This window comes from Bombina bombina, chromosome 6 (genome assembly GCF_027579735.1).
Source record: "Bombina bombina isolate aBomBom1 chromosome 6, aBomBom1.pri, whole genome shotgun sequence".
Lineage (NCBI taxonomy): Eukaryota > Metazoa > Chordata > Amphibia > Anura > Bombinatoridae > Bombina > Bombina bombina.
In genome coordinates, this window is record NC_069504.1 from 542602424 (window position 1) to 542614989 (window position 12566).

The 12566-nt window shown below is 38.0% G+C and overlaps 1 protein-coding gene across 2 annotated transcripts in view; it reads left to right on the top strand.

The window, feature by feature from the left end:
* DMXL2 (Dmx like 2) overlaps window positions 1-12566 on the top strand; it is a 641271-nt gene that overhangs the window by 25625 nt on the left and 603080 nt on the right. For both annotated transcript variants that reach the window (XM_053717470.1, XM_053717469.1), the window contains exons 2-3: window positions 2944-3069; window positions 9608-9682. In XM_053717470.1, the coding sequence (XP_053573445.1) occupies window positions 2944-3069; window positions 9608-9682 (201 nt within the window). The remainder of the gene's footprint in view (window positions 1-2943; window positions 3070-9607; window positions 9683-12566) is intronic.

The following is a 12566-nucleotide window of genomic DNA, read 5'->3' on the forward strand; positions in this document are numbered from 1 at the left end:
CATCGAATTGATAAAATACTAGTGTTTGATCTCAGTTTTTTTTTTTTCAATTATATTAAATGGGATATATATGCTGATCACATAGTTTATTAATATCAGATAATAGTGAATATACTAAATATACATATTAAATGATATAGTTTACTGTTAGCAATGTTAAAAATGAAACTGTCTTTTCTGCCCCCAATGGCCTAAATCCAGTATTACAGCCAAAAGGCATTTGGCTGTTGAAAATGAAATTTCCCAGTAGCCAATCAGGGAGGCATCTCCCAAATAACCAATCAGGGACAAGCATTTGAAGGGCCTATCATCTCTCTCTCTTTCTCTTTCAATATAATTCAATGTGTTTATAACTTTAACTTATCGTAAAGAACTTAGAAATAAATATTGATTTTAATTGTTTTGTATATGCATTTTAATTTGAGGTTATTTTAAAGAATAATTATTAAATAAATTGTATTATAACCCTGCCATATACTGACACTTTGGGGCATTTGCGTAGTAATGGCTTTCTTCTGGCGACTCGACCATGCATCCCATCTTTTTTCAAGTGCCTCCTTATTGTGCATCTTGAAACAGCCACACCACATGTTTTCAGAGAGTCCTGTATTTCACCTGAAGTTTCTTTGCATCCCGAACAATTTTCCTGGTAGTTGTGGCTGAAATTTTAGTTGGTCTACCTGACCTTGGTTTGGCTTTAACAGAACCCTTCATTTTCCACTTTTTGATTAGAGTTGAACACTGCTGATTGGCATTCTCAATTCCTTGGATATCTTTTTATATCCCTTTCCTGTTTTATACAGTTCAACTACCTTTTCCCGCAGATCATTTAACAATTCTTTTGCTTTCCCCATGACTCAGAATCCAGAGACGTCAGTGCAGCACTGGATGACAGATGCAACTGTCTTGCAAGGGATGGTTAGGAGTCTAGAAACTCATTGACCTTTTATACACACACACACACACACTAAATACAAGCAAACAGATCACAGGTGAGAATGGTTACCATAGCCATTCAAACCCCTTTGTGTCAACTTGTGTGCATATTATCAGGCCAAAATCTCCACAGTATGTAAACGTTTTATCAGGGTCATTTGGGTAGTTTCTGTTGTCATGATTTAAAAAGAGTAAACACTATTGATTTATAATAAATGGCTTCAGCCAAACACTAACCATGAGTGAAAGAAAAGTTTTTGTGTTATCATTCATATTCTCTGAAAAATGGCCAAGAAATCATAAATTCTGGTATGTAAACTTATGAGCACAAAATTTTTTAATAATAATAATAATAATAATAATAATAAATATATATATAATTAGTAGAAAATAAAAGTTATTGATCAAGGCCCATTTTGGTATATTTCATGCCTACATTTCACCTCCAAATTATATCAAAACAAAATAACTTTTTTTTAAAAACTTTGGGTTTCTACCATTTATGCAAGCAATACGAGTGGTTGTAAAAGCTTCTCTGAGATCCCCTTTGTTCAGAAATAGCAGCTTTGCCATTGCTTGTTGGTAATCAGAAGGCTAATTGCAACTGTGAACCACACTTCTGAGATTCTAGAACAGAGAAGGGTTAATTATTTAGCTGGCAAGGGAAATATTATGGTAATGTAGGTATTACCCTCCCACCTCCCTGATTCCCCCCCCCCCCCCACACACACACATACACTTCATACCACCATCTTTGTCTGCCAGTATGAAGTTTTAGGTTGTTTTTTTTTTTCTTCCCATTTTTGCAGTGTAGGGATTCCACACTTAACATCCCTAATCCCTCCCACCTACCCACTACAAGTGATTGTGTGTAGGGCCTCCCTCACCCCTCTCATTAGCCCCTTTGCTTCTGTGTAGGGAACTATCACTCCCTTTCTTTTAATATTTTTTTCTGTAGCATAGGGAACCCTCCCCTTCTGCCCCACTCAGATGATGGGCTGGCCACCCGCTTCCTTCCTGCCCTCCCACGGCACCACAGCAGCAGATAGAGACTGTGACGCTGTATGTGTCAATGTTTGTATTGGCAATCTAGCTTCACTTAGTAAAGGTTTAGAGGGTGCAATATAGAAAGATAGTAAAGGGCCATACACTTTATTTCTCGACTATATGTTCCCTATAGTTATGGAACGGTGGATTATGTTATAACATTTGTCAAGAAACAGATATACACTTTCTCTGTGTGGATTACAAAATACTATACATAAGAAAAGCTTAATCTTAATAGACTTTATGATACACAGTGTATACTTTTTATGACACAGCATAGAGACAGTTTACCCTTACTCTTGGGATTACAAGTGCATTCAATTTCAAATTACAATTCATTGAGATTTACTAGGTGTTTTTTATTTTTTTTATTTTTTTAACCAGGTATAAACAAGGTGACAACAGCTGGCTTCCTCTCTGCCTAGTGAGATGTACTGGACATTATTTGTGCTATTTTTTTGAATGTGTGGCGTGAATGAGGATAACTTGGGTTTATAGGTTATACATGTTTTTTGATTCATTGTGCATAATAAATGTATACTTTCAATTACATTGGTGTGCTGAGAATTGTTGATATTATGCAGTTTTGAGGTATATAAGGCGATACCTGTCTTGTGCACTCTATCATATGCCACTGTGTTAAAGTGATATTGTTTTGCAGTAATACTGTTTGACCTAATGTAGAGTGGTGATGTTACTTAGTTATACTATTAAAATACTGTAAGGGGATTCAAGAATGGCTGGGATATGCATGTGGTTATCATAATAATTATTTACTGGCATTAAACTCAAAATATAATTCCCCATAAAGGTTTAATTTTGTATAGTGCACTTTCTTTTGCCTGCTTTTCATATAAATGAAATCTAAAATTGTTGTTTTCCACTGCTCCGTGGGGTCTTGCTTTATGTATGTCATTTTTGGAATATTGCGTATTAAAATCTGTTTTTATTATTTTGCAGGCCTATGGATCAGGATGTGACATTATCATACTTGCAAATGATTTTGAGTGTGTTCAGATAATCCCTGGTGCTAAACATGGAAATATACAGGTTAGCTGTGTGGAATGCTCCCATCAACAAGGCAGGGTAAGACCGTATTTTTGTACTTGACGATAAAAAAACAACTAATGAAAAATGTTTAAAAATGAGTAAGCCATATTTTCCAATGGAAGTCACATTTTACTTTAACACTATTTTATGTAGAATTTTCCAATGTTTTTAAGTCGGTGCCCTGTGATAAGGGTTGTTGTAGACCTAGTGAAAATATTACAGAGCATGTGAAAAGAATGCTACAGGAAACCGAAATATCATAATTTCTTTCTTCAGAGGACTAAGGCTGGGAAATAAATATAAATATATAGAACTGTATATAGTTATATACAATATCCACTAAGTGCAGCAAGTCTAAAATGATTCAAACAAGAGAATGTCTAAAATGATGGATAGTTAGAAATATTTAGTTAGAAATATTATTCCACAAACAGTGTGTGTAAAAACAAATACAATTCTAAAGACCAAAAAAGAACAGTGCATAGATAATCACCTAACAAATGTTATACTTCTAGAATTGCAAATTAAGTAAAAAATGGAGTAGGTTTTCTCCAAAAAAACCCTCCAATATATCAAAAGTTCAAATGTATAAATGAGGAAGCAGGGTTTGCACAGAAGTTAGTTCACAATAACAAGCTCATGCTTGATAGTACAATTATCCTTAAATAGGTGAATAGGAGCCAAGGTTATTAGTCCCCAAATTCCCAGGTGCCAGGAATCTTATTTCCAATACAAGACCAGTTGATGTGCTCAAACCAGTGAAAATAAGTAGAGTTCCTACTTACCCCAATCAAATGAGGTAAGTGCTGCATACAACAAACAATCAGTGAGCTGCTCAGCTGGGTAGTGATCCGCTCTCATTCACACTATCAGGCTCAGATCCACTTCCCTCTCCACGTAGCCAGGAACCTGAGAATGAGTTAGGGGAAGACGAAACACAAATTAGCAACATTCCATACATGTGACTCACAGAGGGCCAATAGAATAAGACTAAATCGAGGGGCGGGTTAGTTAGTGATCTGATCTTTCAGTATACACAAATCCTCTGACGAAAAAGGCATTTAAAGACTGTTAGACACCTTTGAAACGCATAAGGAGTAATCCGGAGCTATCCGGTAAGGTTATATATGCTAATTCTAGAAGTAAATACCACTGTCTGGCTCCTAAAAATATTTGCGGCTCCTAAATTATTCTTACTGGCTCCTACATTTTAAACAGATTTGTCGACCCCTGATCTATGCACTGTTCTTTTTTGGTCTTTAGAATTGTATTTGTTTTAACACACACTGTTTGTGGAAACATATTTCTAACTAGTATTTGACATTCTCTTGTTTGAATCATTTGAGACTTGCTGAACTTAGTGCATATTGTATATAACTATATAAAGTTCTATATTTATTTCCCAGCCTTAGTCCTCTAAGTGATTCTTTTCTGTGCCTATTTCCCATCTTTGCACTCAGATTTTTCTACTCACCCTAACAATAGGCATACATGGACGGGGGCCCCTGCAAATAAAAAATTTGGTTCAGTGACGCTTTAAACGAGGTATTCTATTGTTAGCGGGAGACCTGAATATGGTCATTGATCCTCACTTAGATAAAAGACTACCCCAAAATAAACAAATAGATAAAGCCACACTAGACACTTCCAGAAAATTATACTCACTACTAGCACAGGCTAATCTATATGATGTCTGGCGCTCATTGAACTCTACCAGTAGATATTATACCTATTACTCACAAGTACATCATTCATATTCCAGAATAGACTTATTTCTTTGTAACCCCTGGTTACTAGATAAAATACAAACCTCAACAATCGGAAATGTAACTTGGTCTGATCACAACCCGGTATCCATATAACTCTCCGGTTTGTCGACCTTTACCCCAAGACCACCATGGCACCTATTAGACTCCTTGATTTCAATTCCAGGGGATTATCTATCTATTGAGATACAGCATTTATTAGAGATAAATGATAATGGAGATGTTGACGATTTCCATCTTTGTGGGGGGCGTTAAAAGTTTACCTTAAAGGACTCTTTATTAAAATTTAGGCACAAACTCGAAAAAGGTCTACAGCCACATTAGCCCAATTACATCAACAATTAAGATCCATAACGATAACTCGCAAAAATACTATGAACCCGAGTCTTGAACCACAAATAATTTCACTTCGACAGAAGCTTAGTATGTTAGAAAACTAAGGAGTACAGGACAGAATCAGGGAAAACAAACGCCTTTTTTATTCTAAAGGGGATAAGTCAGACTACCTGTTAGCAAGACGTCGTCATGAAAGGATGGCTCAGCCTAGAATACCTTAACTGTTTGCTAGGGTCAAAGAGTAACTAATCCAAAAGATATTGGAATGGAATGTGCAACGTATTATTAACAACTATACAACTTAAGGGCTAATAATGACTCTCCTGCTCCTTCGTTAGATGGCATTCACTCTTTTTTTGTTCCCATTGCCCCTAAAACGTCTCACCCTGGACCAAATTGAGTCTCTGGAGGCCCCAATCTCCATAGCGGTAATCAAAAAGGCTATAATACAATTTAAAACCGCGTAAATCTCCAGGCCCTTACGGCTATTTAGATATTTTTTATAAAACCTTTAGTAACCAATTAACACCTATCCTATCAAATTTTTTTAACATAGAAGAGGAAAGGTGATCTTTTCTGGGAAAGTTCCTACAGGCCTCAATAATATTACCCAAACCTGGGAAAACACCGGACATTTGCCCACACTTTAGACCCATTTATCTGTTAAATTTGGATACCAAACTATACGTGAAGATTCTGGCTGGACGACTAAATAAAATTATCCCATATCTGGTGAACCCAGATAAGGTGGGGTTTACCTTGGGGAGACAAGGCCCTGATAATACAAGGAGACTATTAAATATATATTTTTGTGGCCAATCTCCTGGGTCAACAATTTACAGTGATATTATTAGATGCCGTAAAGGCCTTCCACTGAGTCGACTGGCTTTACATGAGAGAGGTTCTTGTTCACTTTGGGTTCACACCTTCCATGTGTGCCAAGATAATGGCCCTATACTCTGTGCCTTCGGCCAGAGTGAGGGGCATTGGATTCCTTTCTCCCTAATTCAAAATCACAAACAGCACCTGCCAGGGATGTCCTCTATCCCCACTGATATTTTCTCTCATAATGGAACCCTTGGTGGGAGGCTATTAGAGGGGCACAGGATATCCAGGGCATACAACTACATAGTACTGAGCAGAAGGTGGCATTGTTTGCCAACTATCTCACTGTGTTGGTTTCAAATTCCCTTCAGTCATTCCCAAAGTTATTTGATCCCTTGAAGAATTTTCTAAAATAAGTTTTTCTATAAACTCAACTACACTAAGTCTGAAGCCTTTGCCTTAAACATATCAAATTTAGATCTTTTAAAATTGAAGCACAAATTCTTATTCAAATGGTCCACAACAAACCTAAAACACTTGGGGGTAATCTTATCTCATGATCTTCCAACGATCCTATTAGCTACTTTTGATCCCTTCGTAAATTTAAGGATTATGTAACACGCTGGGACTCTCCAAACCTTTCTTGGTGGGGCAGAATTGCTGCTATTAAAATGAACTTGCTCCCGAAATTGACTTACCTGTTCAGGTGTTACCAATTTTCATTCCTAAAGCCATTATCATTCAGTTTAAAAAAATATGTAAAGAGTTTATATGGAAGCACAAACAGCCTAGGGTTGCAATGAAGATTCTTTCAAATCTGTTGCAGAGTGGAGGTGCGGCTGCTCCCAACCTAGCTGTCTACCATAAAACTTCTTGTCTTGCTCATATCTCAGCTTTGGGCAAAATCCTCACCCAATAGTAGGTGGTCCAAGATCGAACAAGCCTCGCTCCCCCAAGGAGTTTATCTAAGAGACCTGATATGGATCCCGAAATATCCAGAAATAATATAGTATCCTCCAATTTTAAATTTTAGGACAAAATTTGTCATGGAAACAGGATAGCTCCACATCCTTCTCCAATCCACCCTATATCAGGGTTACTTAATGCTCTCCTAGATTCTCATCATGGGTGTCATTGAGAGTTAAGAGCATAGAGGACCTATTTTCAAATGAAAAAATATCTATACCTCTTTTTCAAATCCAATTCTCCCCGTCACATCTAATGAAATTTGAATTCTTTAGATTAAAAAAAAATACTTAAATTTTTTGGGGCTTCCTGTCCACTCCTCTGAGTCAACCGACCGAATGGGAAAAATGATGGGTGCACGGGGTACTAACCTTAAAAATGTTTTCACTAGCCTATGCTGATATTCTCCAATCTCCTCTATTTCACAAAACTACATATATCCAAAATTGGGAACAAACTTTGCAATTCGAGGCAACAGATGGAGGAAGGTGATCAATCCTCCTGACCAAAAATGCAATTCACTGCACCATCCATTATAAGCTTTTCTTTAAGCTCTTGACACAGTGGCATTATACTCCCATTCGCATGTTTCAAATTTCCAGCTCTAACTCACCACTGTGTTGGAGAGGTTGTGGCAGAGTGGGCACCCCTTCAAAAATGTGGTGGGAATGCCCTAAAATCCAACGTTTATGGTCAAGAGCCTTTCGATGCAGTTCAAGTTTGGAGTTCAAAATTGTAGACCGCCCTCAAGCAGCACTCTTCCATTTGATACCTGGAAAATTATCTAGACATGTCTGGAATCTGATTGTGTATATTTTCATGGTGGTCAAATTCGTAATTGCCAGGGCATGGCGCCAACCCAAGGGCCCAAGGTGGGGTCAGGTCCTGTCAACAATGGCCTATATAGAGACTATGGAAAGTGCGGTGTTTGCAGTCAATAACAAAATCACAACCCACTTTATGTGCTAGGAGGCCTGTCAGCAGTATCGAGTGGAGGATTGGGGGAGCGACTAAATAAATGTTTTATTCTTCCCTCTCCTCTTCTCTCTCCTTCCATTCTTCCCTCTTCTATAACCAACATCCTCATTTCAAAGAGCCTTTGCTATGTAAAAATACAAGGTATTGAGTAACTTCACTCTCAAAACAGACACTTAAGGCCTAGCTCATTCTTTATGTTGTATTTTAAGAAAGACATTATATAATGGTTTGCTTGTATATACACAGATATGTAAGAAATAACTCATTTTGTAAACGAAAAGTCACATATTCTGAGACATTGGACTTGAATATTACATTTGAAGATACAACATTGACTCAAAATGGATCAGAAACTGTCTGATATAATTATATTATTGATTTAGCATTTTTGCCAGAAAGTATAGTAATTGTCAAAGTGTGCCTATTCTGTTGGCTTGATAACATGTGACGTCATTGAATGTAAATTTTTACTTTTGTTTGTTTGATACCATTCTACTTCATATCAGACACTCTTGTCAGATAATATGGCAATTGTAAAAATTAGCCTATTTTATTGTATTTATAACATGTAACATTGTTGATTGTCAATTCTTATTCATGTTATATTATTTGAAAAACCCAATAAAAATGATATAAAAAAAAAAAAAGTCAATTGATTGGAGGGCACTCACAAGACTTAACCAAATGATTCTTTATTCCAAATTCTTCTTATACAGTGTTGAAGTTTCGGCTTCTATATAAGCCTTTGTCAAGACTTTCAAATAATAAACCTTGCCATTAATATTATTATTATTATAATTTATTTGTATAGCGCCACCAAATTCCGTAGCGCTGGGTACAGTGATAGGGGTATACAATGACAAGAATTTGTGATAAAATACAAAACATAACAAAACTAAATAAATCTAGTACAGGAGGAAGAGGGCCCTGCTCCGGAGAGTTTACCGTCTACAGGTTTAGGGTGCAGATACATAAGGTTGGGGGTAGCTTGTCACATCGGTTGTAGTTACAGCAGTGAGTCAGGCAATTTATGTATTAGTTTGGTTAGGTTGAGAGATGGAGGAGAGATGGTAAGCCTCTCTGAATAGGTGGGTTTTCAAGGAGTGTCTGGAGCTATACAAGGTTGGAGACAGTCTTATGGAGTGGGTAGAGAGTTCCAGAGGACAGGAGCAGCACGTGCAAAGTCTTGAAGACGTGAGTGGGACGTAGAGATAAAAGGAGTGGAGAGACGTAGGTCAGCAGTTGATCGAAGAAGACGTGATGGGGAATATTTCATGTTGGGAGTTGGGAGACTGTTGAGTGCTTTGTAAGTTAGGGTTAATACTTTACATTGTATTCTGGAGTGTATGGGGAGCCAGTGTAGAGACTGGCAGAGCGGAGCAGCTGATGTAGATCGGCGACTTAGGTGGATTAGTCTAGCAGAAGCATTCATAATAGATTGGAGGAAGGAGAGGCAGTGTTTTGGAAGGCCATTTAGAAGTAGATTGCAATAATCAATGTGTGACAAAATGAGGCAATGAATAAGTATTTTTGTAGTTTTTTTAGTAGTGTATTAGTGTATATGTATTATTATTTATTGTTAGCTTTAGAATTAGTGCCATTGTAGATCATTTTAGCTCCCTGGCTCTGGGAGGCTTCTTTAGGTTAGTTTTTTGCTCTGTCTTGTTTAGTTTTCAGAAAACTAATACTGAATTCTTTTTCAGATTGCAGCATCATATGGAAATACAGTTTGCATTTTTGAGCCACTTGGTACTATTAACTCCCACAAGCGAAACAGTGTAAGTATAAACATGTGTTCAGCCTTAGAGGGATATGAAAGTAAAAATTAAATTTGCATGATTCTGATAGAGCATGTAATTTTAAGACATTTAAATTCACATAAATACAGTGGATATAAAAAGTCTACACACCCCTGTTAAAATGTCAGGTTTCTGTGATGTAAAAAAATGAGACAAAGATAAATCATTTCAGAACTTTTTCCACCTTTAATGTGAAATATAAACTGTACTCAATTGAAAAACAAACTGAAATGTTTTAGTTAGAGGGAAGAAAAAATATAAAAATAAAATATGGTTGCATAAGTGTGCACACCCTTAAACTAATACTTTGTTGAAGCACCTTTTGATTTTATTACAGCACTGTCTTTTTGGGTATGAGTCTATCAGCATGGCACATTTTGACTTGGCAAGATTTGCCCACTCTTCTTTGCAAAAGCACTCCAAATCTGTCAGATTGCGAGGGCATCTACTGTGCACAGCCCTCTTCAGATCACCCCACAGATTTTCAAACAGATTCTGGTCTGGGCTCTGGCTGGGCCATTCCAAAACTTTAATCTTCTTTTTGTGAAGCCATTCCTTTGTTGATTTGGATGTATGCTTTGGGTCGTTGTCATGCTGAAAGATGAAGTTCCTCTTCATGTTCAGCTTTCTAGCAGAAGCCTGAAGGTTTTGTGCAAAAATTGACTGGTATTTGGAACTGTTCATAATTCCCTCTAGCTTAACTAAGGCCCCAGTTCCACCTGAAGAAAAACAGCCCCAAAGCATGATGCTGCCACCACCATGCTTCACTGTGGGTATGGTGTTCTTTTGGTGATGTGCAGTGTTGTTTTTGCGCCAAACATATCTTTTGGAATTATGGCCAAAAAGTTCAACCTTGGTTTCATCAGACCATAACACCTTTTCCCACATGCTTTTGGGAGACTTCAGATGTGTTTTTGCAAAATGTAGCCTGGCTTGGAAATTTTTCTTCGTAAGAAACAGCTTTCGTCTTGCCACTCTACCCCATAGCCCAGACATATGAAGAATACGGGAGATTGTTGTCGCATGTACCACACAGCCAGTACTTGCCAGATATTCTTGAAGCTCCTTTAATGTTGCTGTAGGCCTCTTGGTAGCCTCCCAGACCAGTTTTCTTCTTGTCTTTTCATAAATTTTGGAGGGACGTCCAGTTCTTGGTAATGTCACTGTTGTGCCATTTTTTTTCTCCACTTGATGATGACTGTCTTCACAGTGTTCCATGGTATATTTAATGCCTTGGAAATTCTTTTGTGCCCTTCTCCTGACTGATACCTTTTAACAATGAGGTCCCTCTGATGCTTTGGAAACTCTCTTTGGACCATGGCTTTTGCTGTTGGATGCGACTAAGAAAATTTCAGGAAAGACCAACTAGAGCAGCTGAACTTTATTTGGGGTTAATCAGAGGCACTTTGAATGATGGCAGGTGTATGCTGACTCCTATTTAACATGATTTTGAATGTGATTGCTTAATTCTGAACACAGCTACAACCACATTATTTTAGTTTTTTTTGTGTTCTTCCCTCCACCTAAAAGATTTCAGTTTGTTTTTCAATTGAGTTGTACAGTTTATAGGTCACATTAAAGGTGGAAAAAGTTCTGAAATATATATATTCTTAATACAAGGAGAGTCCACGTCTTCATTCCTTACTGTTGGGATATACTGAGCCTGGCCACCAGGAGGAGACAGACACCCCAGCCAAAGGCTTAAATATCTCTCCCACTTCCCCCATCCCCCAGTCATTCTTTGCCTTTCGTCAAAGGAGGATGGCAGAGAAGATTTTGGAGGAGTCCCTCAGGAGGGATATATGCCTTTCGTTATGGAACTGGAGTTTTAAGTAGTCTTGTCAGCCTCTCAGTGAGAGCATTGACTTAAGTTAGAGTCTGGAGATGCAGGGAGAGTCATTCTGCGAACCCATCCAGACTGCCTGCTAACAGCTCCTTAAGCAACCAGTGTTGACAAGTTTCACTGTCTGCTTTCTTCATTCAAGTCCATGTCATGAGCAATGCTACAAGACTGTCACACTTGAGAGGCTGTGTTTTTGTTCCACAGCATGGATTCTGGTAAGATCGTTTACATGTTTACTTATGTTGAAATTGTTGAAGACAGGGTCACAATGTGACTCCTTTTATCTTTATAGAATCATGGGTTAATATCTCATGAGGGAGGTTATTGAACAGTGGGGATTAATCAAATGTGTTACTTTGATTTATGTCGCATGTGTGTGATTTTAATTTTTGGTGCTCATAGACTGTTATGCGGTAACAGAACATAGAGGTGTTTTACTTTAACTTTGAACGCTGTGCAGCTTGATAGCACTGGCATGCTTTTTCTCATAGCAGGGGCAGTCCTGCATTGCGCACAACGTGACCGGGTGTGGTTACACTTTCATTTTCTCTTTCCTGACCGAGTGGTGAGTGCCCTAGTCATTGGGGGTATATAGGTGCCGTTTTTGAGAAAAATAAAAAGTTAATTTATTTGTATCCTACTCTTGTTAGCGCAAGCAATGGAGGATCCTGATATGCTTGAGGGTACTCCTTTTATTGCTAATGGTAATACTTGTCTATATTGTGAGGAGGCCTTGATGTGCCAGCCCTCTCAACTATGTTCCATATGCATCAACAAGGTTATTTTGTCTAAGAAGGTTAACCCTTTTAGTACAACTGAGCCGTCCACCTCTGAGGACTCGCCGTCCCGCCAGGTGCATACCCATCAATCATCTCTGTTGTCGCATGCAGCTTCCCGTATCTTGCCTGATCCTAAATCTGGAGGGAGCCTTTTACCATCAGACTTTACCGCGCAGTTAAAGACAGTGGTGTCTTAGGCCCTTAGTGCTTTACCTCGCCCTGCTAAGCACAAGCGAAAGGT